Source organism: Protopterus annectens, chromosome 6.part0 (genome assembly GCF_019279795.1).
Source record: "Protopterus annectens isolate FY-2018-M chromosome 6.part0, PAN1.0, whole genome shotgun sequence".
In the NCBI taxonomy this organism is placed as follows: Eukaryota; Metazoa; Chordata; order Ceratodontiformes; family Protopteridae; genus Protopterus; species Protopterus annectens.
In genome coordinates this window covers 943759203-943786702 of record NC_056737.1, presented here as the reverse complement: position 1 = coordinate 943786702, position 27500 = coordinate 943759203, and the positions used below count along the sequence as shown (strand labels likewise).

Sequence of the window (27500 nt, the reverse complement as noted above, 5' to 3'; positions counted from 1 at the left end):
TGAGCAGGTATGACCTACCCTTCACAAAGGTAAACTGTGTGGGATCCTGATTCTGAGTATTCCTATATCCCTGTTTATTAGGTGCATGATGATGCATTCCATAGCTTTGCATAACAGACTTGTCAGGCAGTTGGGGCAGTATTTCCCAGCGTCTGTAGTTACACCTCATTTCCGGGGAGGGGTGACTGTTGCAGTGCACAGTTCAGTAGGGACAAAGCCTGAGTTGAGGCTGTGCTTGAACAGGGCACACAGATAAGGTGCCAAGTCACTCTCTAATTCATGTAGAACACAGACAGGGATATTCTCAGGTCCCATAGAGGCTGTATTCTTGGCCTTGGACAGTGGTGGTGAAACATGCTGCAGTACTACTGGGTGCCTGGCAGTGTACTTGTATTGTGATTGGTCCTTTGGGGGGGAGTGATGGGTACTGTTTGCACTCAAGATGCCAGCCAGTATATTGGCATTGTTTGTTGGCTCATTTTGGGAGGTACCATTGTCAAGTTGCTCAGAACAATTCTTGGTATTGCCATGGAGATTCTTTACATAACTGTATGAGGCCTTGTGGTTGTCTTTACTATGTGCTCCAAGTCTGTTCTCACAGCTAACTTTGTAGTATTTGATGAGGGATCTCAACTATTCATTGAGGCTGATAACGGTTTATTTCCTGTCTTGGGACTTCGCCTTATTCCACAGAGGTTCATAGGTAGTTACCTGTGCAGATATATATAGATATATACATATATAGTCGTGCCAGACTAAAGCATAGAAGGTGTTTGCCTGGGGGGCGAGCTGGTTTGACCTAATCACCTTATCTATACCCAACTCACTTTAGCACACAAGCTCATTCTCAACCCCTCACTCTGTCCCTCCCTCTCCTCTGCTTTAAAATGCATCTACCTGACAGAGTACTACGATCCAATAACCAAAATCTTCTAGAAATATACAAACCTGCTCGCCCCCCAGGCAAACACCTTCTGTGCTTTAGTCTAGCATGACTCTGGAACTCCCTACCACCACACATTCGTGCTACCCCTACTTACTCTATCTTCAAAAAACCTCTTCACTCATACCTAGTATCCCAGTGGGAATGCTCCAGCTGCCACCCCACATAACTCACACTGCAAACTTTCTTCTTCTCCCCTTTTTATCAACATTGCTCATTCTAACTTCTCTTCAACTCATAAACTGTTGTTATTTACTTGCAAACTAGATATTATTCTAGTCTACACCTCTTACTTAAACTTTCTATATATTCATGTTCCTGTATATATCTTGTAATCATTCCTTAAAATTCTGCACTACCTGTTCATTTTTCTAAAACCTATACTGTTTGCAATGTCTGTTCTTGTCTAATCTAATTGTATATTTTCAATCTATGTCATATTGTTATATTAATTGGTCTGCGCTATATTATAACAAATGTAAACTTATTATCTACAAAATTTTGTAACCTTGATTGTTTATGGAGCTTTTCTCCCCAGGACTCCATTGAAAACGGGTTCACTTTGGCCCAATGGACTATCCTGGTAAACCAACTGCAAATAAATAAATATATATATATATATATATATATATATATATATATATATATATATATATATATATATATATATATATAGATATATGCATCTATATATTTCTACGTATATATATATATATATATATATATATATATATATATTTATACATATATACACATATTTATATATATATATATATATATATATATATATATATATATATATATATATATATATATAGATACATATACATATATAAATACATTTTCCCTACTGTTGAATAACTGCTGCATGACATGTTTCAGAAAACATCAGACATATCTACAGGTTCGATGGCTTAGTGGTAACTTGTGGCTATGGTGTGCAGGGTTCAAGGCTTGTAAGGGCTGATTATTTTGTTGCTGAGTAGAACAAGGGCTGTTGGATACATGGTGATTAAGGCACTTTTAAGCAGTTGTAAGTGGGTTTTCATGGGTTTGCGTGGTGGTAAGCAATGCTAACTTCCGGTTAAATATACTCACAGACAGTTAGCCTTAAAATTGCTTAATCTGTATAGCCATTGCTTAGTGCCACACAAACAGGCTTAATCCTGCTTACTACTGCTTAAAAGAACTTACCCCTGCACTAATTTCTTTAAAAGAAAAGAAAAAAGGGGTGATAGGAATGTGGTGAAAAAGGGCCCTGCCAAGGGAAAGACAATAGGGAAAGTAGCTAGGGATGTGCCGGACGGGTGTAGGTAAGGTCCATAGCTGTCCATTTCTTCAACAGCAACAGCTGTGCATATATACTGAATTTGGAGTTATATTTGGACACTCAAATATTGAGACAGGGGTGAGGACAACAATAAAGTGTTGTGAAGCCAATTAGACCAGATTACATGTGGCCAGTGGATATGTGTACAAAATGGACAGCTATGTATGGGGTGAAATTTTTTTTGGAGAACAGATTGCCTTTTTTGTTTTTTAAGGTAAGAGTGGGATGTTGGGGAAGGATAGTAGGTATATTTGGGGAGGTAGGTTGGGTAGGAAGACAGACAAGACAGACAAGACAGCATACAGAGGCAGTATATGACACATGTGGGAGGTAAACACCTTGGACGGGGAGGGGTTTTGGAAATCAGAAGCCCATGAGCGCCCAAATGGAAACAGTAGGACTGAGGTCCCCACCCATGGGTAGTCACCACTGCACCTTTACGGCCCCAAAGGTGGCTGTGCTGGGGGCTGAGCAGGATGGTAGGCTGACCCTCTAATGGCACCACACAGCCCTCATGCTTGTGTAGCAGATCTCCAAACTCTTTTCAGAGCTCGCTATGCACTAATCCCTGGACCTGACTTCGGATGACAGTAACCTGACCCAACCCACTGTGGCAGTTCCACCCGAAGGCAGTGCAGGACCAGTGGATGAAGAGGTCCTAGGGTGGGTCCCAGATGTGCTGGGGCCCAGTGCCATGGCCAGATGAGGTGGGAGAGGAGGGTCCGCTGGGGCTGGCCTTCCCAAAAGTGCTATGCTGTTGCAGTTTTAGAACATATGTAAGTTAGTAATAGTCAACACAATCCAGGATTAGTTATAACAGCATGCATAGATATTCCCATTAACCCAAAACAACAGATTTGGAATAGTTGTATAGCAAACAGAACACATGCATATATGGCACCACAGTGGACATTAAAACGGCATGCAGATTACATTGATAGCAACAGGCCACCCATGATAGTATTTCAACATGGAGCATTAATAGAAACACATTTCAATATTTGTTGAATAGGACATTTGTCCCAACAGTAGGTTTGGCGTAAAACATACCCATTCATTTGTGTGTTTAGATTATTGTTACAGATATGGTGGTGGGGAGAGAGAGATGTCAATTGGCAACTTGTATATCCTTGCAGTACTCACAACTTTAATGATCATTTCTCTAATCATTTCTCTACAGTTATTATTACAATAACTTATGGCCTTGGTTTGGCCAGTGGTATGTTTGTACACAGTGTATAATTCAGCCGTCTTATAGCTACTTTCTACTTTGCTTACCTGAAAGACCTGTGGGGGGAATGTTTGTTAACATTACCTAACTGTTTCAACACATATTCCCAAAATCCTAGTTAAAAGTATGCATACAGCTTACTACTATTCCTGGGATTCAAACCATGGCTGTGTCTGCTAAAAATGCAACAGTCTGTATTTCAGCAGAGTGAGCTATTAAAAAACTGCTGTTTTGACCTTCAATGTTTTCTATCTAAGTCTCTCTTGCTTTTACAATCTGACCTTGTAATTACAACATTCTTATACAGACATTCCTAGACATATTTTTTATGTAGTACAGTGTGGGAAACAGTGGTTAACACAACATTACTATTCAGATATCAGCTCTTGGTGAATGCAACATGTCAAGCCATACAATACCAGAGTAAACACAATCAGTCCAGAATTTAGACATTTATTGTCAGGCAGTTAGCCAGCACATAAAAATCTACTGCCAATCATTAGTGGATCGGAGTTCCGCTGTGGCAGCCCCTAACCGGGAAAAGCCAAAAGACAGTTATTGTCAGGCAGTTACAGTTCTCTTACCTGGAAGACCTGTGGGGGGAATGTTTGTTAACATTACCTGTTTCAACACATATTCCCAAAATCCTAGTTAAAATTATGCATACATCTTACTACTACTCCTGGGATTCAAACCATGGCTGTGTCTGCTAAAAATACAGCAGTCTGCATATCATCAGAGTGAGCTATTGAAAAACTGTTGCATCTGTGTTCAATGTTTTCTGTCTAAGTCTCTCTTGGTTGTACAATCTGACCTTGTAATTACAACATTCTTATACAGACATTCTAGACATATTTTTATGTAGTACAGTGTGGAAAACAGTGGTTAACACATTACTATTCAGATATCAGATCTTGGGACTATTACTGTCATATTGTATGGTTTATTCAGTAGAAACCATACACTTTTTTATACTGTCGGGTGACATTTTACTCCTTTATATTTATTTGGTATGACTACTACAAGCAGGATTGTTACTCACCAGCCTCGCGACGCAGCCTTTGCAACCTACTGGCATGGGCTTCCTGGTACACACCCCACTCAGCTAAAGCTGTAATGAAAATAAAGAAACATTTATGCATACCTATCCATCACATACACAGGCTGGACTTTGGTAAACAGTTATTGCTTTGAATACTTACACACTGCTGGGACATCTCCCCTCTCTCTTGCTTCTTGGACCCACTTTTCCAAGAGCTCCCTCTTCCTCCGTTTCAAGTCGGCATAGTGGTGATGGACCTGCTCACCAGTCCAAGGGATACCAGTGGCACTGGTGAGGTCACGGGCGAGACATTCCCAGGTTTCTGCTTTATATTGGGAGCCCTGGTACTGGTCCTGCAGCAGTCTCACATCATGTTTTTTTATCAGGAGTCCTACCATGACCTTGGACTCCTGTATGCCCCCTGCGCCTGAAAGTGCATGCCCTCTCCAACACCTGCCATACTGCCTACAGTGGAGAGCTACAACCAGTTATGAGCTGTATTCCCACCTGTGGGGTTTAAATATGGCTGATTTCCAGACCTTTGCCATGATTGGATGGTTTTGAAAATGCTGAGCTAAGCTAAGCTACGGGCAAACCTGCTTAGCTAAGGTTGGAAGTGTTTAAAGGGGCAGGTTCAGCATTACTTACCAATGGGCAAATCTACTTAGCTGGGTTATTCATTGCTTAGTATTCATATGTACACAATGCTTACACCCAGTCAGCATAGCTGTACAATGCTTAGCATTGCTTATGTTTTATTCATAGCTTCATAGGTTCATAGGTTCATACTAGGCTATCTGCCCTAGGGCATTTATAAGCCTAGCCAGAATGTGTTTGGCTTTCGCCACCCATTTTAAATTTATTTTGCTATGCCCTTTTTCGAGGTTAGTATACTGTGCCTCTGTCTAGCAGTGACATAGAAGTGATACCCAGGGTAAACCTACGATCTCCCATCCACTCATCAAGATTCCTCTTGAAGAGAGTCAATGAGGGACTCTGCCTAACCTGGATTGGGATTTTATTCCAGAGTGAAGGGAGCCTCTGGGTTATGAATCTGTCCCTCCAGCATGTTCTATTTATTTCAGTGCTGAGGTTCAAGTCTCTCGAGCTCGTAGCTCAATGGGATTTGGATTTTCTGAGGTGCAGCATGTCCATTAATTCCAGGTTGGACATGGCTTTATACGTCAGGCACAGATCGCCTCTGAACAGGCGGTATGCCACTGAGTAGAGCTGGAGTTTCTTTAACCGGGCAGCATATGGCATCTGTTTGAGCCCTTTGATCCTCTTGGTGAGGTACTTTTGGGGTCTTTCCAGTTGCTGCAGGTGTCTGGTAAGGTACATCCCAAAAGGGGCATTGTACTCAATTATGAGCCTGATGAGGGATGAGTAAAGAGGCACGATGACCTCCCCTGATCTAGATGTGAATCCCTTCATGATTAGGTGGGCTATATAAAATGTTTTTCTAACCACTTTGGCCACGTGGTTGTCAAATGAGAGATTGCTATCAACTTGGGTCCCCAGGTCCCTAATTACTTCTTCTGTACTTAATGGATTACCACCTATGTGGTAATTTGTGGGCACTTTGTTTTTGCCAAAGGGGATGACTATACACTTTTGGCATTTAGCTTGAGGCCATGGCTCTGGCACCAGTTGTCTGTTTCTATAAGGCCCTTTTGGAGGATGCTTGTGTTGGCTGGAGAGTCGATTATGGTGCCTAGTTTGCAGTCATCTGCGAACTTGGTCAGCCACAGTCCTTCCATGTTGTCCTGTACCTCCGAGAAATATATACCGAACAAGAGAGGTCCCAGGACTGAGCCTTGTGGGACACCACTTGTAACTGGTTTGGAGTCTGGCATGGCTCCAGCAATTCTAATAATGTGGGTTCTGTCCTTGAGCCAGTTTGCAATCCATCTAGTGACATAGGGGTTTATATTTAAGCTGGTGAGCTTATCTATAATGCCCGAGTGGGGTTTTGTATCAAAGGCTTTTGCGAGTTCCAGGTAGGCTGTATGGACCACCTTCCCCTCGTCAATGGCCTTGTTGACTGTTTCAAAGAAATCAACCAGGTTTAAGAGGCAGGATCTGCCCTTAACAAAGCCGAACTGGGTAGGATCCAGTGTCTGTAGGTCCCCAATATCTTTATTTATGAGGTCCATGATGATCCTTTCCATAGCTTTGCAGACCAAGCTAGTCAGGCTTATGGGGCGATAGTTTCCAGGATCCGTTGAGGCACCACCTTTATGGAGAGGGACCACTGTTGCTGTACTCCCCTCTTTGGGCACATATCCTGTAGTAAGGCTGAGATTGAGCAGTAGTTTTATGTTTGGGTTTAGCTCTTCTTGGAGTTCATGTAGGACACAGCCCAGGACACCGTCTGGTCCCATTGATGCTGTGTTTTTTGCTTTGGAGAGGGCGGCTCTTACCTGAGCAACTGAGATGTCAGGGGGGCAGCACTCTGCTGGGATAGATATTTGCCCTTTTGGTGGGGAGGGGGGGGAGAAGTTTGTGCTGAACCTGTCAGCTAGGATGTTGGCAATGTCTGTGGGTTCGGTGTATTTTTTGTCATTTAGGACTAATTCTGAGCATATCTGGGAATTACCACCCAGGTTCCTAACATAACTAAAGAAAGCCTTGTGATTATCCTTAGTGTCCTGTGCAATTTTTCTCTCAAAGCTGGCCTTAGACAATTTTATGAGTGCCCGTAGTTTTTTGCTAATACTGATCAGTGATGCCTTCCCTTTTTGGGATTTTGCTCTATCATTTAGTAGCTTCCTCCTTCTATTGTATAGTTTGTTTATGGCTGGGGTTCACCAGACAGGACGTCTGCCTTTGGAGGATTGGGTCTTGGTTTTATTTGAGATCGCATGATTCATGCATTCCTGAAGGTGTTCATAGAATGCGTTTATAAAGGATTCTGCGGTCTGGGCGATTTTCCACAGGCCGGGGCTTTGAAGGATTCCACCTCGGTTTTGAGGAGTGTGAAATTTGCTTTAGAGAAGTTTTTCACTGTGGTTTTCTGGGCAGGGGGTGGGGTCGGGATGTGAATATCCAGTGAGATTAGTTTATTGTCTGATCTTACCAGTGAGGGATACACTTCTGGTCTGGAGCATAGAGTCCCCATGTTGGTGATGATCAGGTCCAGTATGTTTTCCCCTCTTGTGGGAGTGGTAACAAGTTGTTCCATAGCATTTGAGTTTATAAATTCTAGGAACCTTTGGGCTAGGGTGTTGGAGCTAGAGTAATGCTCCCAGTCTATGTTTGGGTAGTTGAAGTCGCCCAGTATAATGGTGTTTGGTTATATTGAACTACCACCTGTATGAGATTGATTCATCATTCATTACATGATATAGATTTATTTACCTTCCCTGACATCCCCCAATGTGCTATAATTAATTTATTCTTGTGTGACTATACTGTATGGGGCACTTGTGTTTATATGGGTGTTTCACTACTTTATTACACTGACACCTCACATCTGGGCCTAATAAACTACTCCGGTTGAAGAAAATAAGTTACTTCCTACATAAATATACAAATAAATTAAAATTGTTATGTTTACAATTTTAGAAATGGCTTTGGTGAGGCTTGAGCCATGAATGACTACATGCAAGGCATGCACTCTAACTGCTACACTATTGCACTTATATTCATGCTGGATGTCTATTGCTTTTTATCTTATCCTGCCGTTACAGCTGGGCTAAGCGTAGATAAGCAGTGAGCTCACCCGCTCAGCTATGCTTAAACTTTATTGCATATGTAAAAAAATATATATTTATTTGTTGGGTTTTTTACTTCGTACCCTTCAGAATATCCATGTTAATGCTGAACCTGTTATTCTATCAACTTTATGACTTTGTCCGGATTCCTTACTTTGACAGTTTGGGAGGTGTACGATACCCTGCCGAAAATTCATGCTTATGCTAAACCTTTTATTCTATCAACTTTATGCTTTGTAGAGATGATTGCCGCTTATGGCTTTGTCCAGATTTCTTACCCTGACAGGTTGGGGGTGTTACGAGCATTCCTACTCGATTAAATTACCATATGGCAATTCTGGTGTGCAGGGGGCATGTGTATTGTGAGAGCACTGCTCTTAGACACACCTTCTGCACTCATACACAGAACCATGTCCGTTTTACAGCACGGCAGCATGCCTTCATGAATATGCATGGCGCACTACTGTGCTGCACAGGAACAGTCCTTTCATTGCAAGAATAAGCTATTCTTGCACGGAAGTTTGTTGAATTCTGAGGAATGACGTTTCAATAGGCATGCAATTATGCAGACACTAATAAAGATAAACAACAGTCATGTTCAGGTTGCCGTGTATCTGGAAGTGGTTTTGAGATGCGACCTGACCTCATGACATAATAGTTAGGACTGTGTTTAGCAACAGGGACAGTCACTGGGGAATGTTCTGCTTGAGGAGTCTCAGGGATTTCCTCAGGACTGGAGATTGATGGAATGTCCTCTGGAACAGGAACATTGGACAAGTCACTCTGAGAACTAGAGTCTTTGTCACAGGCAAGATGCTGTAACACTGGTTCAGACACTGGTAACAAATGCTTCTGATTTCATCTGAATTCCATTCCTTGTGATTCCACAATGCATGATCTCAGCTCTTGACAAATTCTTCACAAATCCGATGTGATCAAAACCTTTTGATGTCTTCATCCTCACTATCTCCCCTTTTTTCAATGAACTGAGCAGTCTGCTGGTTTTATCATACTAAGACTTCTGGGGTAAATGCTTTTTCAACAGTTGGGATTTTACTGCTTTGTTGTTCGTAGCACATGAACCAACAAATTACTGCTGATTGGTGGTGTGGGTCTGGTTTGTCTTGATGTAAGTCTCTGGGCAGGTGAACCAAGATGATTATCACAAGGAATGTTTCTTAGATTTAACAAGTTGAGAAAAACATCTGTATTGTTATTTCTGAATTTCTTTAACCGCTGTTTTGCACTTCGAACTACATGTTCAGCAGAGCTATTTGAATGAATGTATTCAGGACTACTCATAATATGAACAAGTCCCACTCTTCTGCAAATTTCTTGAAGTGTTGACTTGTAAACTGTGCACCATTGTATGAAATAACTCTGTGCAGACTACCATGGACAGAAAAATGTTGCTTCAACTTAATAATGACAGTACTGGAAGTTAGGTTGGAAAACAGGTCAAGCTCAAACCAATATGAATAAGAGTCTACTAACACCAAATAATGTTGACCATTCCACTCAAAGATATCTGTGGCTACTGTCGACCAAGGCTTAATTGAAGTGGTTCTTTCTGTTGATGTGGCTTTGTACTATTACACACTGAACAAGATGAAAGTACTTTCTCAATATGTTTTGGCATACAAGGCCAAAATACTAGTCCTCTCACACTTCTTTTGGTAGAATCAGTTCCTGGGTGGCCATGATGCAAGATCTTAATATACTCTTGTTGCAAGGATTTTGAAACAATCACCTTAGGACCTTTCATGATGGTACCATTGTCTGACAAAATCTCGTCTCTGTATGGAAAATAAGGTTGCACATCTACTGATAAACAAGATTGCTTTGAAGGCCATTCTCGACTGATAAAGAAGTTTAGCTTCTGGAGAACTGGATCTGAAGCTGTATGAGTTCTGAGCTCATCAAGATGTGTGGAAGAAAAATTTCTCACTTCCATGACCTCAAAATCAAGTTGCTCATTGTTATGCTATTCTGTGTTTTTGTTTTTTTTTTTGCAGGGGGGGTGATCTGGATAAAGTATCAGCAAGATAAAGAAGTTTCCCTTTTGTGTAAACAAGACTGAAATTGTAGTTTTGCAATTTGAGCATCATATGTTGCAACCTAGCTCGAGCTGTATGCATAAGCTTTCTCAAAATAGTAACTAGAGGTTGATCTGAATAGGTTGAACATGAATACAATCATGGAACTTTGAACATGCAAACACAACTGCCAAAAGCTCTCTCTCACTCTGGGCATACTGCATCTCAGTCTGGGTAAGAGTTCTGGATGCATAGGCTACTGGTCTACCCTCTTGAAGAATCACTGCACCTAGACCAAACATAGAAGCATCACAGGAAAGAGTAATTGGTTTGTGAGCATCATAGAAGCTGAGGGTTGTTGAGTTAGCTATTTTCTGTTTCAGGACATCAAATACTCTTTGGTGCTGTTCTAACCATGACCAAATTACATCTTTGCATGTCAGCTCTCTTAGCGGTGCTGAAAGCTGCTTAAATCAGGAATGAACTTGCCTAAATAGTTGACCATGCCAAGAAAATGTTGTAGGGCTTGGACATTGTCCGGAGCTGGCATCTAGAGAATTGCTGTTTGCTTAAAAGGATCTGGTCATAAGCCTGAACTAGTAAACAAGTGACCAACATAAGCAACTTCTTGTAGCTGAATTTGCACTTCTGAGGATTTAGCTTAAGATTCACTTCACATGCTCTTTCCAGAACCTTCTTGAGCTTTGTCATGTTCAGCTTCACCATTGTCTCCTACTAGAATATCATCTATTATAATAGCACACTGATACCTAGAAAAACAATTGCTCCATTGCATGCTGAAAGACTTCACTGGCAGAATTTATTGCAAATGGCATTCTCAGAAATCTGTATCTTCCAAATGGTGCACTGAATGTGGTTAACAATGAAGATTTTCAGTCAAGCATAATTTGCCAAAATGAACTATTTGCATCTAAGACAGAAAAAACAGTGGAGTTTGGCATGAGGGCAGCAACATCTTCAAATGTGCGCATTGGATGATGAGGTCTTTTTAATGCTTTGTTCAGATCTCTTGGATCAATACAAATTATATCATCTGAGCTTTTCTTATGAGCTATCACCATGGAAGATACCCATTCAGTAGGCTCTTCTATTGGAATAATTACTCCTTGCTGCACCATTTTGTCTAGCTTGGCGTTGACTCTGCTCTACATACCTACTGGACTTTTCTATGCTGGTCTGATAACGGTGTTGACCTCTGGGTCAAACTTCATAGAGCACACAAGTGGTAGTTTGCCTAGTTTGTCTGCAAAAATATCAGCATACTTAGAAAAAAAATAGTTTGGGCAAAAGTTGAGTTGTTGTCATGCAATCTTAAATGGTGGACTTCTTTATTAAGTGAAAGCAGCCCCAATTTCAAACTGTCTCTGAGACCTAATAATGACTGCACGTGTCTCTTGACTATGAAAAATTGCAAGTCATTGCTGTTCCTAGCAGAATAACATGAAAGCACTGATGAGCCTTCAGTTTGAATCTCTTCACCACCATAAGCAACAAGTTTCACACTTTTTCCAATCAAGCTGTTCTGTAGCTTTTACTCTTATAAATGTTTCTGCTGACATAATATTGCACTTTCAACCAGTATCTACTTTGAGCTCTGCAGGACTTCCATTAATCCAAACAGTACAAAAGATTTAATTCTTTGCCCACAAATCTATTGCAGTGACTGTTTTACCAAGCACAGACACACCATCAACATAAAAAGGAGGGTAACAGCTTTTTAATTGATCAACTTGTCTCTTGTAATGTTTTCTTTACATAAAAGAATGTGCCTTATTTGATTTACAAAATCTTTTGAAATTATTCCTCTTACTGCAAGAATGACCCTGCTGACTAAATCTAAGCACTTTTCTCTTTTGGGCTAATAATTACCACCACAATTATGTCACTTGACTGTAAATCTGTGGGGGCACATGTTTGACTTTGCTGACTCAACCTTATGCTTCACTGAGCATACCCTGGAACTTGGTGAAAAGACTTGGGGTTTCCCAGGGACATTTACAGGACCTGCAGTAGCTGCCATGTGCTTGGGCCTGTTTCTTTTAACCATGTGCTGCATACTATCAACATGAGCTTTGTCACTGTGCCTTCTACAGCTATTCTCATTTGCAAGCATACTTGTGTGCTTTTCTGTGAGCTCATAAATCTGACAAATCTCAATGGCCTAATTCAAAGTTAAATCAATGTTTCAAAGAAAATCTTCCTCACTGTGTCATTATTAATGCCACACACAAGCCTGTTCTTTATCAACTCATCTCTCAAATCACCAAATCTGCACATTTTAGCCTTATTTCTCAATTCAGTTATATATGCTGCAAAAGTTTCACTAGGCTTTTGATCCCTTCTATAAAATAAGTGCCTTTCTATTGTAACATTCATTTGGGGATTACACATTTCTCTAAATTTACATTTTAAGCAGTCTTGGTCTTATCTTGTTTCAGCCGGTACCACTATATGTTAGTCTTCCCCCTCCCCTGTAAACACAGCAGGTGCATACACAAATGAACACTCTCTTTCAATGGCCTCTGAACCAGCTAAGTTAAGCAGAATAAATGATGTTAAATTGTCTATCTCGCCTTCATTCTTGCTGGTTGGGATCGGAGCTGATCCTCGGCTCCGACTCGGCCATCTTCAATAGCTCAAGAGCTGTTTACTGGCTCGAGGCTACCCCTTATCCCATAATGCCTAGTGATAGCTACCCAGATCTCATTTGCCGCTTCAGATGCGAGGTGTCGTTTTTCTGGCTCAGGCTTGTATTGAATTTTTTTGTGTAAATTTTTACTAGAATCTAATTCTTCTAGCACTTTATTATTAGAAATAGTTTTGTTTCTGTGGTAGATAATTGTTTATTATATAGTATCCCTCTTTTTGTAGAACTCGTTTAACTTAGAGAGTTCTCCCCCACCCCTCCCCCCTTCTTTCCAGGTTAGCCATTTAAGTTAGAGGCTTTCCTACTGCTTTTTTCTTATAGGTTAGTCGTTTAAGTTAGAGGCTTTCCTATTACCGCCTTTGAAAAAAAAAAACCTTTATCTATATCCTTTCTAGTAGGTGTGTTTTCTGTTCTTGTAGACTGAATATTGCTCCTTTTTATTGTTGTCTAAATTGGTTGGTTTCCTTCTACAGTAAAGTATGTCAAAAGAATCTAAGGTTTCTGGGTTTAAGAAGTGTGACTCATGCTGTAAGAAAATGTCTCTGACAGATGGGCACACTTCTTGCATCTATTGTTTAGGCACTGTGCATCTGCAGGACTCTTGTTCTGTTTGCCATGCCTTTAGTCCAAGAGTCCTGCAGGAGCATAAGAATAAGTTGATTCTTAGGGGTTTATTAAAACCCCAGGATTCACCGGCCAAGAGCTCACAGCCAGTGAAATCCCCTAAATCCACTAAGCCGTCGGCTTCAATTTCGGAGCCGTCTTCGGTACAGGATTTACCTTCTACGTCGGTTCCAGCTGGCACTGACAAGACAATCTCTCCATCAGCTCCATCAGAGACTTTGGAGCAGTCGCGGAGCCACAAGAGGCTGAGGTCCCCTTCCTTAGAGTCGGTGCATTCAGCTCCTCGGTCTCCTTTACTTCAGAGCGAGCGTAGTCACCGATCCTCTTACTCCTCTTGATCCTCTAGGCTGTTGGATCATGATGTGGAGAGAGTAGTCAGTAGGTTGCTAAAGTCGCAGGCGCTAGCTAAATTGTTGTCTAGCTCTCCTCAACAGGTATCAGCTCCATCCACTTCTCTTGATGTTCCTCCTCTGACTCCAATGAGTTTGTTGGGGTTCATGTAGTGGAACCATCGGCTCCAATAACTATCTCCTTCGGTTCCGACGTCGGCCCCGATTCCCTCGGTGGTACCTTCCATTGTGGGATCTGGGTGCTGTGGCTCCCTTGTTGGCTCTGAGGGGGCAAGTGGCATTGGACCCTTGTCCGACCCCATTCTCCCTCTCGGAACTTTGGCACAGGTGAGCTCTGCTCCAACATTGGGCTTGGAGCCATCCCCCTCAGTGCGGAGAAAGATTCCAATTTCTTCAGAAACGGAGCTTTCTCTGCATCATGGCAGGGGCACCTTTGAAGTCATGCGGAGTGTGCTGTTCTCTGAGTCAGCTCCACTTTCAGCCCCGCTGGCTCTGTCCCTGTAGTGCCTGTGCCAACCTCTGCTCCTCCTCCAGACCCTAAGTGTAGGGAACCAATGCTCCAGGACACCCCATTGGGTGTTTCCTCCTTTTCTGAGGCCTCTCCTGATCACTCAGAGGAGCCCCCTCAGAAGAAAAAGTGTAAGAGGAGGCACATTGACTCCCCCGAGTCTGTCACTTTTGATACAGACTTAGATGATTTGGAAGGGTCCCCTAGATCCCCCTCTGAAGATGTTTCCTTCTCGGACATCCTAAAAATGCTTAAGCAGAGGGGGAACTGGAAATCCTAGCCCCCACCGAGGATGAGTCTGTATTTCTGGATGCTTTTGGTTCCCAACCTTCCACCTCCTGGGTTTCTCCGTATTTTGATCCACTTATGTCAGTGGTGACTCGAAAGGTTTGGTCAGCTCCGGATACAGTGGAAGCAACTCAGAGGAGACCTGGTAAATTCATTACAGCACCCCAGGATAAGCAATTCCTTTCGAAAGGTGTTCCTGGTTCTGCCATGGTGGTAGCAGCAGCCACCAAAAAAGAATTAGCGGAGACCTCTTCATCTGTCTATCCCCCTAACAAAGAGTCTAGGACAATGAACAGGTATGGGAAGCGAATGTTTGCTTCAGCGACCTTCTCTATGAGGTCACTGAACTACTTATGTCATTTTACCCGACTTCAAAGGGATCTTCTTAAAAAGCTTGGAGATACCCTTCAAGATCCAACAGCTGAGGGAGCACAAGCCAAAGTAGCTTCCCAGCTAGCGACGCTTAATTCTGTTGTTAACTCCTCCATGAGCCTCATTTCCTATGCAGCTGATGGGGCAAGTAGAGCTGAAGGTACGGGTGTGACCCTTAGGAGACATGCATGGATGTGGCTGTGCAACTTTCGGAACCCTTTCGAGCGTCCTTCACCAACACTCCTTTTGATGGTTCCTTTCTTTTTGGACCACAGGTTAAAGACACTTTGACTAGGTGTGAGCAAGAAGGCAAGACTCTCTCTGCTGTGGGAGTCCATTTTTTCCACTCCCTCTAGACCTTACCCCAAGGGTCAGAAGAGTGGGAAGATGTGGTTCCGTAAATCTCAGGGAGCCTTTCCTGACACATGTAGTGATTTTTCCTCCAGAGGCAGAGGGGGAAACAACAATAATAGATGCCACCCTCATGGCAGAGGGGGTCCACAGAACCAGGGCAATAGAGAATCTTTCTCTGATAAGCCCTTCCAGCATCCCTGAAGGGTTGCCCAGCTGCTCAACTCTGGAGGCAGTCGGGGGAAAACTTTCACTGTACCCAAAAGCTTGGCAAAGTTTAACACAAGACAAATGGGTATGGTCCATTATATCCGGAGGTTACAAAATTCCCTTCCATCAACCCCCCTTACAGTCAAGGAAGACCCTTCCAGATGTTCCACCCAATCTGAAGGAGCAAGCAGTAATAGAGATTTCAAAACTGCTAGAAAAAAGAGCCATCCAGGAAGTCCCGGCAGACCAGCACAGAGCCAAAACTTACTCAAGGTTCTTTTTAGTACCAAAAAAGACAGGGAACTGGAGACCAATTCTGGATCTCAGCAGACTAAACAGGTCTGTACAAAGAATAAAGTTTTGGATGGTCATGCTACAGTCCATTCTACCCTTTCTGGGTCAGGACAATTGGATGTGCTCAATAGATCTTCAGGATGCGTACTACCATATCAAGATGGACAGGTGCTCCAGGAGATATCTTCACTTCCGGCTGGGGGCCAGTAATTATCAGTTCAGAGCTCTGCCCTTTGGTCTCACCACAGCCCCCAGGGTGTTCACCAAATGTATGGCAGTGGTCACGGGTCACCTGAGACATCAAGGATTCCAGGTGTTTCTGTATCTAGACGACTGGCTCCTTACTGCTACCACCAGGCATCAACTCCTACAAGCGTGGGACTACACAATCACAATCTGCTCCCAGCTAGGCATTGCAATAAATTTCGAAAAATCTGCCTTGTTGCTCTGTCAATCTATCACTTACATAGGAGCAGACTTAGACACAACGGATATGTTTGCAAGGCTACCACTAGAAAGGGTGTCCTCAATTTGTCAGCAACTACAGGTTCTGATACAGAGCAAAAGGATCCAAGTCAGGCACGTCCTTCAAACTCTGGGTTCCATGGCAGCAGCCATTCTTCTAATCCCACTAGCACGCTTTCATATGAGAATTCTTCAGTGGCTGCTGTTCATGCAGTGGTCTTTCCAAGAGCTACCCATGACTCACATTATCCTGGTCATGGATGCATGCAAAAGACATCTCTCTTGGTGGATGGTCTCCCCACTAATTGCTCAGGGCAGACCTTTCATTCAACCCCCTCCGGTAGCCACAGTGACAACAGACGCCACACTGATAGGGTGGTGGGGGCATTATCTGGGCAGGGCAGGCCAAGGCACTTGGCAACCTCACGAGTACCATCTGCACATAAATGACCTGGGTGGTACAGTGGTGCAGTGGTTAACACTATCGCCTCACAGCAAGAGGTTCTCCGATTTGATTCTTGGCTGGGGTGCCTTCTGTGCGGAGTTTACATGTTCTCCCTGCATTCGCATGGGTTTCCTTCTGGTACTTCGGTTTCCTCCCACATTCTAAAGACATGCATCTGGAGCATTTCTCACCAGGCCTCCGCTGAAAACAGGATCTGTGGAACCTAGTCGGACTTTCCCGGTCAACAAATGTTAAATAAATAATAAATAAATAATAAAAATGAGAGCCGCGCTCCTGGCATTGCAAGCCCTTCAAGACTCTCTTCCTTCTGGGACAATTGCTATTCAAACGGACAACATGTCAATGGTGTGATACATCAACAAGGAGGCCGGAACCAGATCCTAATCCCTGTGTCGAGAAGCACTCAGACTTTGGCAGTGGGCGATTTTGTCCCAATATTTTCTGATTGTGACGCACATCCCTGGGAGATCCAACGTCATAGCGGACAGGCTCAGCAGAGCTATCCTCATGCCTCACGAGTGGTCTCTGAATCAGGAAGTTGCGGATCTTATTTTCCGCAAATGGGGACAGCCTTGCTGCGATCTTTTTGCCACCCCCTTCAACAGCAAATGCAACAACTACTTCTCCCTTCTTCTGCTTCCAGGCCACATACCCAGAGATGCTCTAGTCCACGATTGGCCTCAGGAACTTCTTTATGCTTTTCCTCCATTCCCTCTGATACCGAAACTCTTACAGAAAGCAAAGTCATTGGGTTGCAAAATTATCCTTATTGCCCCCTACTGGCCTCGACAGATATGGTTCCCATTCCTGCACCATTACCTTCTCGATCAAACTTGGACTCTGGACCCAATTCCAGATCTCCTGATTCATCAATCAGGCGGGTTGCATCATTCCCTTCAAACTCTCCAGCTCACAGCTTGGTTGCTCCAATTCCAACCTTAGCCAGGCATCCCAGCATTTCCCCAGCAGTACGTGAGATTATCGTCTCTTCTCACAAGCCTACAACGAGGAAAACTTATGCTAGCAAATGGAAATGTTTTTCTTGCTGGGCAAAGGCTAGGAATGTGGATCTCTTTTCAGCCCCAGTCCACGAAATTCTGGAATTCCTAGCACAACTGTTTCACTCCGGGTCTGCTTCCACTATGATCAGGGTACAATTAGCGGTCATTTCTAACTTTCATGTTGGTTTTTCGAATTCTAACATTATGTCTCATAAGCTCTGTGAAGCTTTTTTGAGAGGGACAACTCTTCTTAAGCCTCCAGTGAGAGATCCCCCTCCTCCTTGGGACCTTAATTTAGTCCTAACTTCCTTAATTCTGCCCCCTTTTGAACCAGCAGCATCCTGCTCTATCAAGTTTCTATCTTGGAAGACACTCTTTCTGGTAGCTATTACTTCAGCCAGATGGGTCTCCAAACTTCAGGCACTATGTGTTTGTCCTCCCTACTTGGTTTTTCATAAGGACAGGGTTGCTCTGAGGACTAATCCTTCGTTTCTTCCTAAAGTCTGCTCAGAAAATAATTTAAACCAATCTATAAATCTTCCTGTGTTTTTCCCTAATCATACCAGCAAGGCAGAGTACAAACTACACCAATTGGATGTTCATAGACAATTGCATTTTTACCTGCACAGGACTAAGGAAATAAGGAAGTCGACCAATTATTCCTTTCTTATGCCTTGAGTAAACAAGGTCTCCCAGTTTCCAAGGTGACCTTATCCAGGTGGTTGTCTCACACTATTACTTTCATTTATCAATTAAGGAACAAAGAGTTACCTATCAAACCGAAAGGTCATTCTACTAGGGCATTGGCCACCTCTGTAGCCTTCCAGTCTAGGTTGCCCATGGATTCTTTCTGTGCAGCTGCCACGTGGGCAAACCCTCATACCTTTATTTCTCATTACAAGTTGGATATGGTCTCCAGGAGCAGAGCTGACTTTGGTTCCACTGTTCTGAAGAGTCTGTTCCACTGAGCCACCCAGGATATTAGGTGCTAGGGATGCTGTCCCAACCAGCAAGAATGAAGGCGAGATAGACAACTTAACATAAAGAAGTTATGTACCTACCATAATGTTCCATATTAGTCGTCTTCATCTCGCCTTCCTTCTTGCGTCCCACCCTACGTTCCCCTGTCCTAGTGGACCGAAAGGAGTTTCTGTTTCACTGGCTGTGTGTTCTCTTGTTTTTCCTCTATTGACTTACAGAATATGGCAGGTATAGTCAACTAATTATTTGACTGGTTTATTCTCTTGTTATGTCTGGAGTTAGCTATTTCAAATGAGATCTAGGTAGCTATTTCTAGGCATTATGGGATAAGGGGTAGCCTCAAGCCAGTAAACATCTCTCGAGCTATTGAAGATGGGGTAGCCTCAAGCCAGTAAACATCTCTCGAGCTATTGAAGATGGCTGAGTCGGTGCCAAGGATCGGCTCTGATCCCAACCAGCAAGAAGGAAGGCGAGATGAAGACAACTAACATGGAACGTTATGGTAGGTACATAACTTCTTTTTTTATATACATACGTCTTTTTCAGAAAAAGCAGCCTGTATGAAAATATTGAATTCCTGCAGTTTTCTGCAATATTGTTATCAAGTATAAGCAGTGCAGGTCTATGAAATCCTTCTGACGTGCCCACAGATTATATAAAAACACAATGTAAAATGGTCCTTGTAATTATGTACGAATATTCACATGCACCAGGTAGTTGTAATAATATTTAAATGCACAATAATCCATTTGAAATACTGTACTCTGTGAAATATGTCTTGAAATAACTGTATTTTGCACAATAAGTGCACTGTAATACTGCACACACTTGCAAACACTTTGCACACCGATTATTTTGAATAGCTTTAGTTAATGTAAAAAAGTAGTATATAGCTAAAAAATTTGGTCGTTTTTCCCTTTTTTATACATTTTATGTGAGTCAGATATTGTGTCAAACATTTTTGTAATTATTTTGAATATTTTATCAATATGTCACAATTTTAGACATTTTGTTTAATAAGAAAGTTGTTTTGAGCGTTCTGATTGCTTTATTTTATATTAATAGCAAAAGAAATCATTTAAGCAAGTTGTAGTACCTATAATTTGTTTCTAACCTGTTATGTGAGTTGTTTGAGCAGTAGGGATGATCCACTCCTGCATATTCCTCCAGTTTTAACCGGTTGCTTCATGGCCGTGACTCTGGATCCCATTCTGACACCATGTCGCTCTTCTTAGGTGCATTAAGATGTTGAGGCTTGGGTGTTCCTTTAAGTAGTTTATTGAATACAAATACATCAGGATGGATGGCAGGAACATTAAGCTTAAATTAACTATCTAACTAAATTAACTAACTAACTGACTGACTACATTCTTGCATGCTCACATTCTGGCTGCCCACTCCAAATGGCACTCTAGCTTGCACGTGCTCAGTACTTACATGCATGTGCTGACTCACTGGAAAGCTTCTTAAAAGTATATCACACATTCCAATCTACAGTAACCACATGCACTTTCCTTCTAGCTTGGGGGGCATTTTGAAGGGAGAACAGTCAGGGTACTTGGTCAGCCCTAAGGGCCAATCTCTACATCAGTGTCTTGGTGTTGTGGCCTGTCCTCCTAGCAGTGCAGGCATTTTGGGATCTCCTCCTTGAAAGGCATGATCTTCATACAGATGTTAAACATGACATTGGTATGGTACATCAACAAATGTGGGAACCCATTGTTATCTTGTATGTTGTGAGGCCATAAGAGTTTGGCAGTGAGTGATGTCTTCACACCACTTTCTAGTAGCAACACACATTCCAGGGTCTACCAAAATGTTAGCAGACAAATTGAGCAGAACTATCCTGATGCTTCATTAGTGGGCTCTCAATACAACAGTGGAACATTTGATTTTCAGTCACCGGGACAAGCCTTGCTGCAACCTATTTGCCTCCTATTTCAACAATGAATGCAGCAGATATTTTGCTCTGATCTCTCCACATGGTCAGTCACCAAGGGACGGTCTGTTCCACAACTGGCCCCTGGGTCTCCTGTATGCCTTTCTACATTTGCCCCTAATGAAAAAATCATATAGAAAGCAAGACAGTGCAAGGCCAGGATGATCATCATTGCCCTATTTTGGTCCCAACAGACATGATTGCTCTACCTATGGCCTCTATTAGTACATCCCACATGGATGTTGGATTGATATTCAAACATATTACTCATCCATTTAGACTGCTTCCACCAGACCAGAAGGCCATGATGCTAACTGCATGGTACCTCCCATTCTAAGTGTATCCAGAGATTCCAAGCTTCCTCCTGCAGTAGTCAATATACTTTCTGCTTCCCAGAAACTGGCCACTAGAAAGGTATACCAAAACAAATAGAAAAGTTTCTCTATTTGGGCCCTTTCTATACAGCTTGACCCCTTTTCAGCTCCTATTCCATCTTTAATGGAATTTTTATTTGAGCTCTTTGATAAAGGATCCACTATCAAGATTCCAATAGCGGATGTTTCACATTTTCATATTGGACGCAAGGATGCTCCTATAGTTTCATTGAAAATCAGTAAAGCCTTTTTGAAAGGAACATTTCTGTTAAGACCATCAATTAGAGACCCTTTTCCTTCTTGAAACATTACCATTATGCTGCAAGCTTTTAACCAGCTTTAATTTGAACCCATAGCCAAGGCAGAGTTAAATTTCCTGACTTAGAAGACAATTTTCCTAGTAGCAGTAACATCAGTTAGATGAATTTTGGAGTTACAAACACTTTCATGCTAGCCTCCTTATTTGGGTTTTCACAAGGATGGAGTCTCTCTTAGAACTAATGCATCCTTTATCCCTAAGGTGACAGCAAAAGTAAACCTTAACCAGTCCATAAACTTAACAATTTTCATCCCTGGATATTCAAGCAAAGTAGACATCTTGCATATGTTAGACATCCACAGACAACTCATATTCTATCTTCATAGAACAAAGAAGTTCACAAGACATGATCAGTTGCTCATCTTATTCACTAAACCAAAGCTTGGGAAAGCAGTGGCTAAGGTTACTTTCTCAAGATGGTTATCAGATTATATTTCATTTATCTACAATAAGAAAAATGTGCCTTCACCAAGTAAATCTAAGGCTCATTCAACTCAAGCAGTATCTACTTCTATAGCCTTTTCTAAAGGACTCTCCATTGATGACATATGTGCTGTGGTCACCTGATCCACACCTTTGTGTCTCACTATAAACTGGATGTACAAATCAGATCACATTCTTTCTTTGGTTCCACCATACTCAGGAATGTCATTCCTTGATCCCACCCAGTTTGACAGCTTGGGATTCTGTTCAATTTGTTTGAAACAGATGAAAGTAGACAACATTGGATATGAAAGTTATGTACTTACCATAAAATTAGATTATGTTACTTACCAGAACATAAGATTAGATGGTAAATATTCAAAGTTCCTATGTTTGAATGTATATTGACTACCTGGAAAAATAAACCTGCACTGTTTACATTTCTGACAAGGAAGTGTACCCAAGGGTCCTAACCCATCACACCCACCAGTCCTGGTGAGACTATAGGAGTATTGTTAGATTTGGTATTAAGTAATAATTTTTTCATTTTTAATTCTGATATTTATTAACAGACTTCTGGAGTGGCAATGGGGGCCTATGTGGCTCCCTCTTTTGTCAACTTAGTCATGTGTTGGTTGGAAAATTATTATACATTCAAACATAGGAACTTTTAATATATACCAAAATGAAGATATTCTTGCCTAGTAAGGGGGCTTGTATATTTGGCTGTGTGTAGTTCCTGCAACTGTTTTTATGTAGGAAAGACAACCAGACCATTAGATTGTCATATTAGTGAACATATTAGAGCTATCAAACGTTATGATTGTAATAATGCTTCAGCCAAGCATAACAAGGAATGTACTTCATTCAAAAAGTTTTATTTTTTCGTATTGGAAAACGTTGATATGAAGGTATTTGTACAAGAGTTTAATAACTATTTGGAACTTTTAGAGCTTCAGTGGCAAATTTTCTTAAGAGCCGATGCCTTTCTAGGCATTAATGAATCAATTTATATCAAAAGTTAAGATACCTATATGTTTGAAATATTGTTACTTTAGTATTTGTGAAAATGTGGATTGGCACTTTAAAACCTTTTAATTGTTTAAATGATATCAGTAGTTGATTGGAGGATTTAAATTAATAGTTTTACTAATTTAGTATATATGTAATATTTTCTACTGATGTTGTATTCTGAAGAAGTTCCATAAGTACATTGAATGAAAGTGCTAAATTATTCCTGTGTGTTGTGGTCTTTATTGCTGCTGAACTGCCCTCATTTGGGTGCTTTGTGAGTTTTGTGTTTTTACCCAGCTTCTGCGTTTCCAGACCATTTATACCATTTATACCCTGTCTGTGTACAGTCATGTGAGACCGTAATAACTCTTTCTGCATAGCTTGGGACTATGTGAATAAAGGGTTTTCTCCATAGGATTGTCCAGATATGACACAAGAGTGGGGTAAATGAGATCTGAGCTGCTAAGGTGAATTACAGGGAATTGAGGGTAGGAGAGGAATCAGAGCTCTGGATTCAAAGAAGATTTGGGTTCGACACTGAGGTCAAATTTGTTTGGATCCAACAACCCATACATTTGATCCAGGAAAAAATCAGACAACATGAATCTAACATTGTGATAAGTATAAAACATTAATTTATAATTTGGCCATGAGTAGACATTTCACTCTACTGATTTGTTACCAAAGATGTCTCTGTTACAGAAAGGATCTAAGGTAAACAAATTGTTAACAGTATGTTTCATGTGCTGACAGATGCTGGGAGTGGGCCACCTCCTAGATACCTGAAAAGTACCATATAAAGAGGATCAAAACTGATATTTCTGCCATAATCTCACACCAGGAGGACAGGAAACATACAAAAGACACTGTAATTTTATTGCAATTTGCAGTAATGTTCTATAGTTGTAGACCAGTACTTGTTTTCTTGTTCACCCTGAATGCCTTTAATAATACATGTCTGAAAAACAAAGATCTCTGTAATCAGCAACAATTGCAAAAATGTCTCTTACAGCCAACTGCAAAATGTCTTTAAACTTTTATATAGGGACAGGTTGGCCAACATACCTACCCAGTTATCAAAAGGAAATAATAAATACATACATAAATAAATACATACCTCTGTGATTCCTCTATTTTGATAATTTGTCTCTTTCCTTTTCTTCTGCAGGTATGTAGCATTGCAGCTACCAAAATTTTCACTTTCTGCCTCCTATGAAATGAAGGATGTTCTAGAAAGAATGGGCATGACTGATCTGTTTAGTAATGAGGCAGATTTTTCTGGAATTGGTAGTGATCCAAATCTGCAGATATCCAAGGTGAGTTGCTTCAGAAACCAGCCATTGTTATTATTACATTTTAAGGCCAGGATTCATAGTAAATAGCACTGCAAACATTGGCACGCAGACATAGACACACACACACACACACACACACACACACACACACACACACACACACACACACACACACACACACACACACAAGCACATACACAGGCATGCATGCATACACACACACACACACACACACACACACACACACACACATACACACACAGGCACTGACCCCTTGTAACATCAAAAACAGGCAGACAGACACACACACACATATATGTATATATATATAAACACATTCTCATGCACGTATACACACACACACTTACACATACATGTACATCACAGTACTTAGCATAGTCATTCTTGCACAGGCACTCACAGACCCACACGTGCTGTCCCAGTTCTTATCCATGTATACTGACACATTGACATGCCCATGTGTACATTCCCATTCAGAAATACCATTGCTTACCTCAATCAGCTATATGTGTGAAGGTGCAAAAGAAAAAAAAAACTGAACCACTAAGCTGTAAAACAAGTAATTTAATAAAATGAACACAGAATAAGAGCTTTCAGGCTACACACCCTTCTTCAGACATCTTACTACACATTAAAACATCACATTTAAAATATCAAATAACCAATCAAATTCAGTAATGAATCTGCCTCATCTTTAAGGTGGTCTTTATAGGGATTACACCATTCATGTCTGGAGGTCTGTGTGCTGCCAGTTCAACTATCCATTTTGACTCTTGGTACTCAGTTAAATTACGTAACCCCCCCCCCAGAAACATTCACTATTTGTAGTACCATAAAATCAAAAGTGTGTGTACTATTGCTGCTTATGTGTTGGTACAAAGCATTGTGTTCATTGCCTAAGTGTATTGCAGATATATGCTGCAAGATCCTATTATTTAATTTATAATTTGACTTACCTACATAAAATGAATAGCAGTTTTTGCACTGAGCCAAATATATGATGTCTGTTGTATGGCAATCTGCATATTGTGTCAAAAAATACTCCTTCTTAGTCATGGGGTAAACAAATAGATTATCTTGTCTTATTTACTGGCAAGCTTTGCAATGCCTACATGGAAAGGTATCCTGTCGTGTGGTCCTAACCCTTTTAATCTGATGACTATCATTGCACAACAAATCTTTCAAATTCTTATGGCTTTTAAAACAAAATAATGGTTGATCAGTTACAATGTTCTTAATTTTGTCATCAGTTAACAAAATGCCCCAGTTTTGTCTAATGATGTTACAGATACCTCCTATATTATTACTGTATTTGACCCAATGTCCTCAAGAGCTGCATCTCTTTACTGCCCTTAGAAAACCAAGGTTTTGCCCTACTGGATCTCTCTTTTTGACACTGTTCAAATGGTCGCTGTATTACACCTCCTTTGTAACCTATTTTACTAAGGTCATGGGCCAACTCAGATGATCTCTTATTAAAATATCATCATTTGTGCACAGTCTTGACATCCTGTAGAATTGCCCTTTAGCTATATTACTAAATAAATGCCTCGGGTGCATACTATCATGGACTAGAAGAGTATTTGTCCAACATTCCTTCCTATACAGACAGGTCCCTATTCCACCACCATCACTTTTAAATAGGCATACATCCAAAAAATCTATAAAATTATCAGAACATATAACACTGAATCTTAAAAAATCCATGATGGTTTCCAGATAGGCAATGAACTTGGATAACTCATCTCTGGTAGCCCCCACAACAGGAGCACATCGTCCACAAAACGAACATAATATTTTAAGCAAGTTTTCCATTCAAAAGATGTACTGAACATGAACTGATCCTCCCAAAATGCTAAGACTAAATTGGCATAAGAATTAACACAGGGTGTACCCATGGCTACACCAGTGTTCTGGCGATAAAAATGTTTACCAAACAAAAAAATATTATTCCTCAGGACATAATCCAAAAGCAAACAAACCCTGTTCACTTCCATGGGTGTTAAAGACTGAACCTGGTTCATAAACCTCTCAACAGCTGTTAGACTATATTCCTTCAGAATAACAGTGAATAAACTGTTGATGTCCATGGTTACAAATAGACAATTCGTATGTCCAGGACTGGTATCCAAGTATTCATATAAGGATTGTAAAAAATGCGCTGTGTCCTTTAACACCCTGGGTACATTGTTCAAACATGATTTCAACCTCGACTTGACCATACTGAAATATTCTCAGTAACCCATCCCTGCCAGACACAGGTGGGTGAAGGGGTGGGTCTACAGGCTTCTTATGTATTTGTGGGAAGGCTTTGAACACAGGAACAGCAGGGTATTCAACCCAGACAAATTTGAAAATTTCATCTGTAATAAAATTGCTCTTATTTAATAAATCACGCTTTAGATTATTCTCTACCATTTTAGCCTCAATAGGGGACATCTGTTGATATATGTTCCTATCATTGAACATGCTGTATATCTTATCATTATAATGACTGGCATTCATCACCACAACTGCTCTCCCTTTGTCATCTGGTTTTATAATTATATTTTCATTACTTGTTAGAGACCTCAAAGCCTGACGTTGGTTTACTATTAAATTGTGAAAGACATTCTGCTTGTGTTGATTCAAATAATCAGTTATATCATTTTAACAGGCCTTAAGAAAGGTCTCTGTCGCTGAACTAAGGGAGGGTTAAATGTGCTGGGTTGTCTAAGTATGTTAGAACTAAATGAATCATTATTACCAAAGAGCTTCCTTAGCTCTAAGTTCCTAATGAACAACCTCAGCTCAGTAAATAAATCACTAAAATCACAAGCTGCGCTGAGCACAAAGGTTAACCCTTTGTTCAAAATATAGAGGTCATCATCAGATAAACTATAATCAGAAATGTTAAAAACAATACAGTCACCATCTCCAGTCATACTGAAGTCTTGCGATGCTTCACGTTCCGGCTCTGTGGCTGTCCCTTTTGAGCATTGGCTTTTTTCTTTACTGGAACGGGTAGAACATGAAAAGAAGCATTAGTCACTTTGGGTCTTGCTCCTAACACATTCATTTCATTATCTGCGGTTGGAATAGTGTTTGCAGACCCCAACACCATAGAAGAATGCTGATCTTCACCATTTGTATTCACATTTGATGAAGCAACACTGGTAGCAGAACTCAATTGTTGGGACGTTGCCGTAAATGTTGTTACATTACTCACTCTCTTGAAACCTCCTTTGCCAGCTTTTAAG

At 41.2% G+C, this 27500-nt stretch overlaps 1 protein-coding gene across 1 annotated transcript in view; it reads left to right on the top strand.

Annotated features, from left to right (window-relative positions):
- Nucleotides 1–27500, top strand: part of LOC122803917 (corticosteroid-binding globulin-like) — a 303498-nt gene that overhangs the window by 259994 nt on the left and 16004 nt on the right. The window contains exon 3 of the mRNA XM_044073598.1: nt 24114–24261. Coding sequence (XP_043929533.1) covers nt 24114–24261 — 148 coding nt within the window. The remainder of the gene's footprint in view (nt 1–24113; nt 24262–27500) is intronic.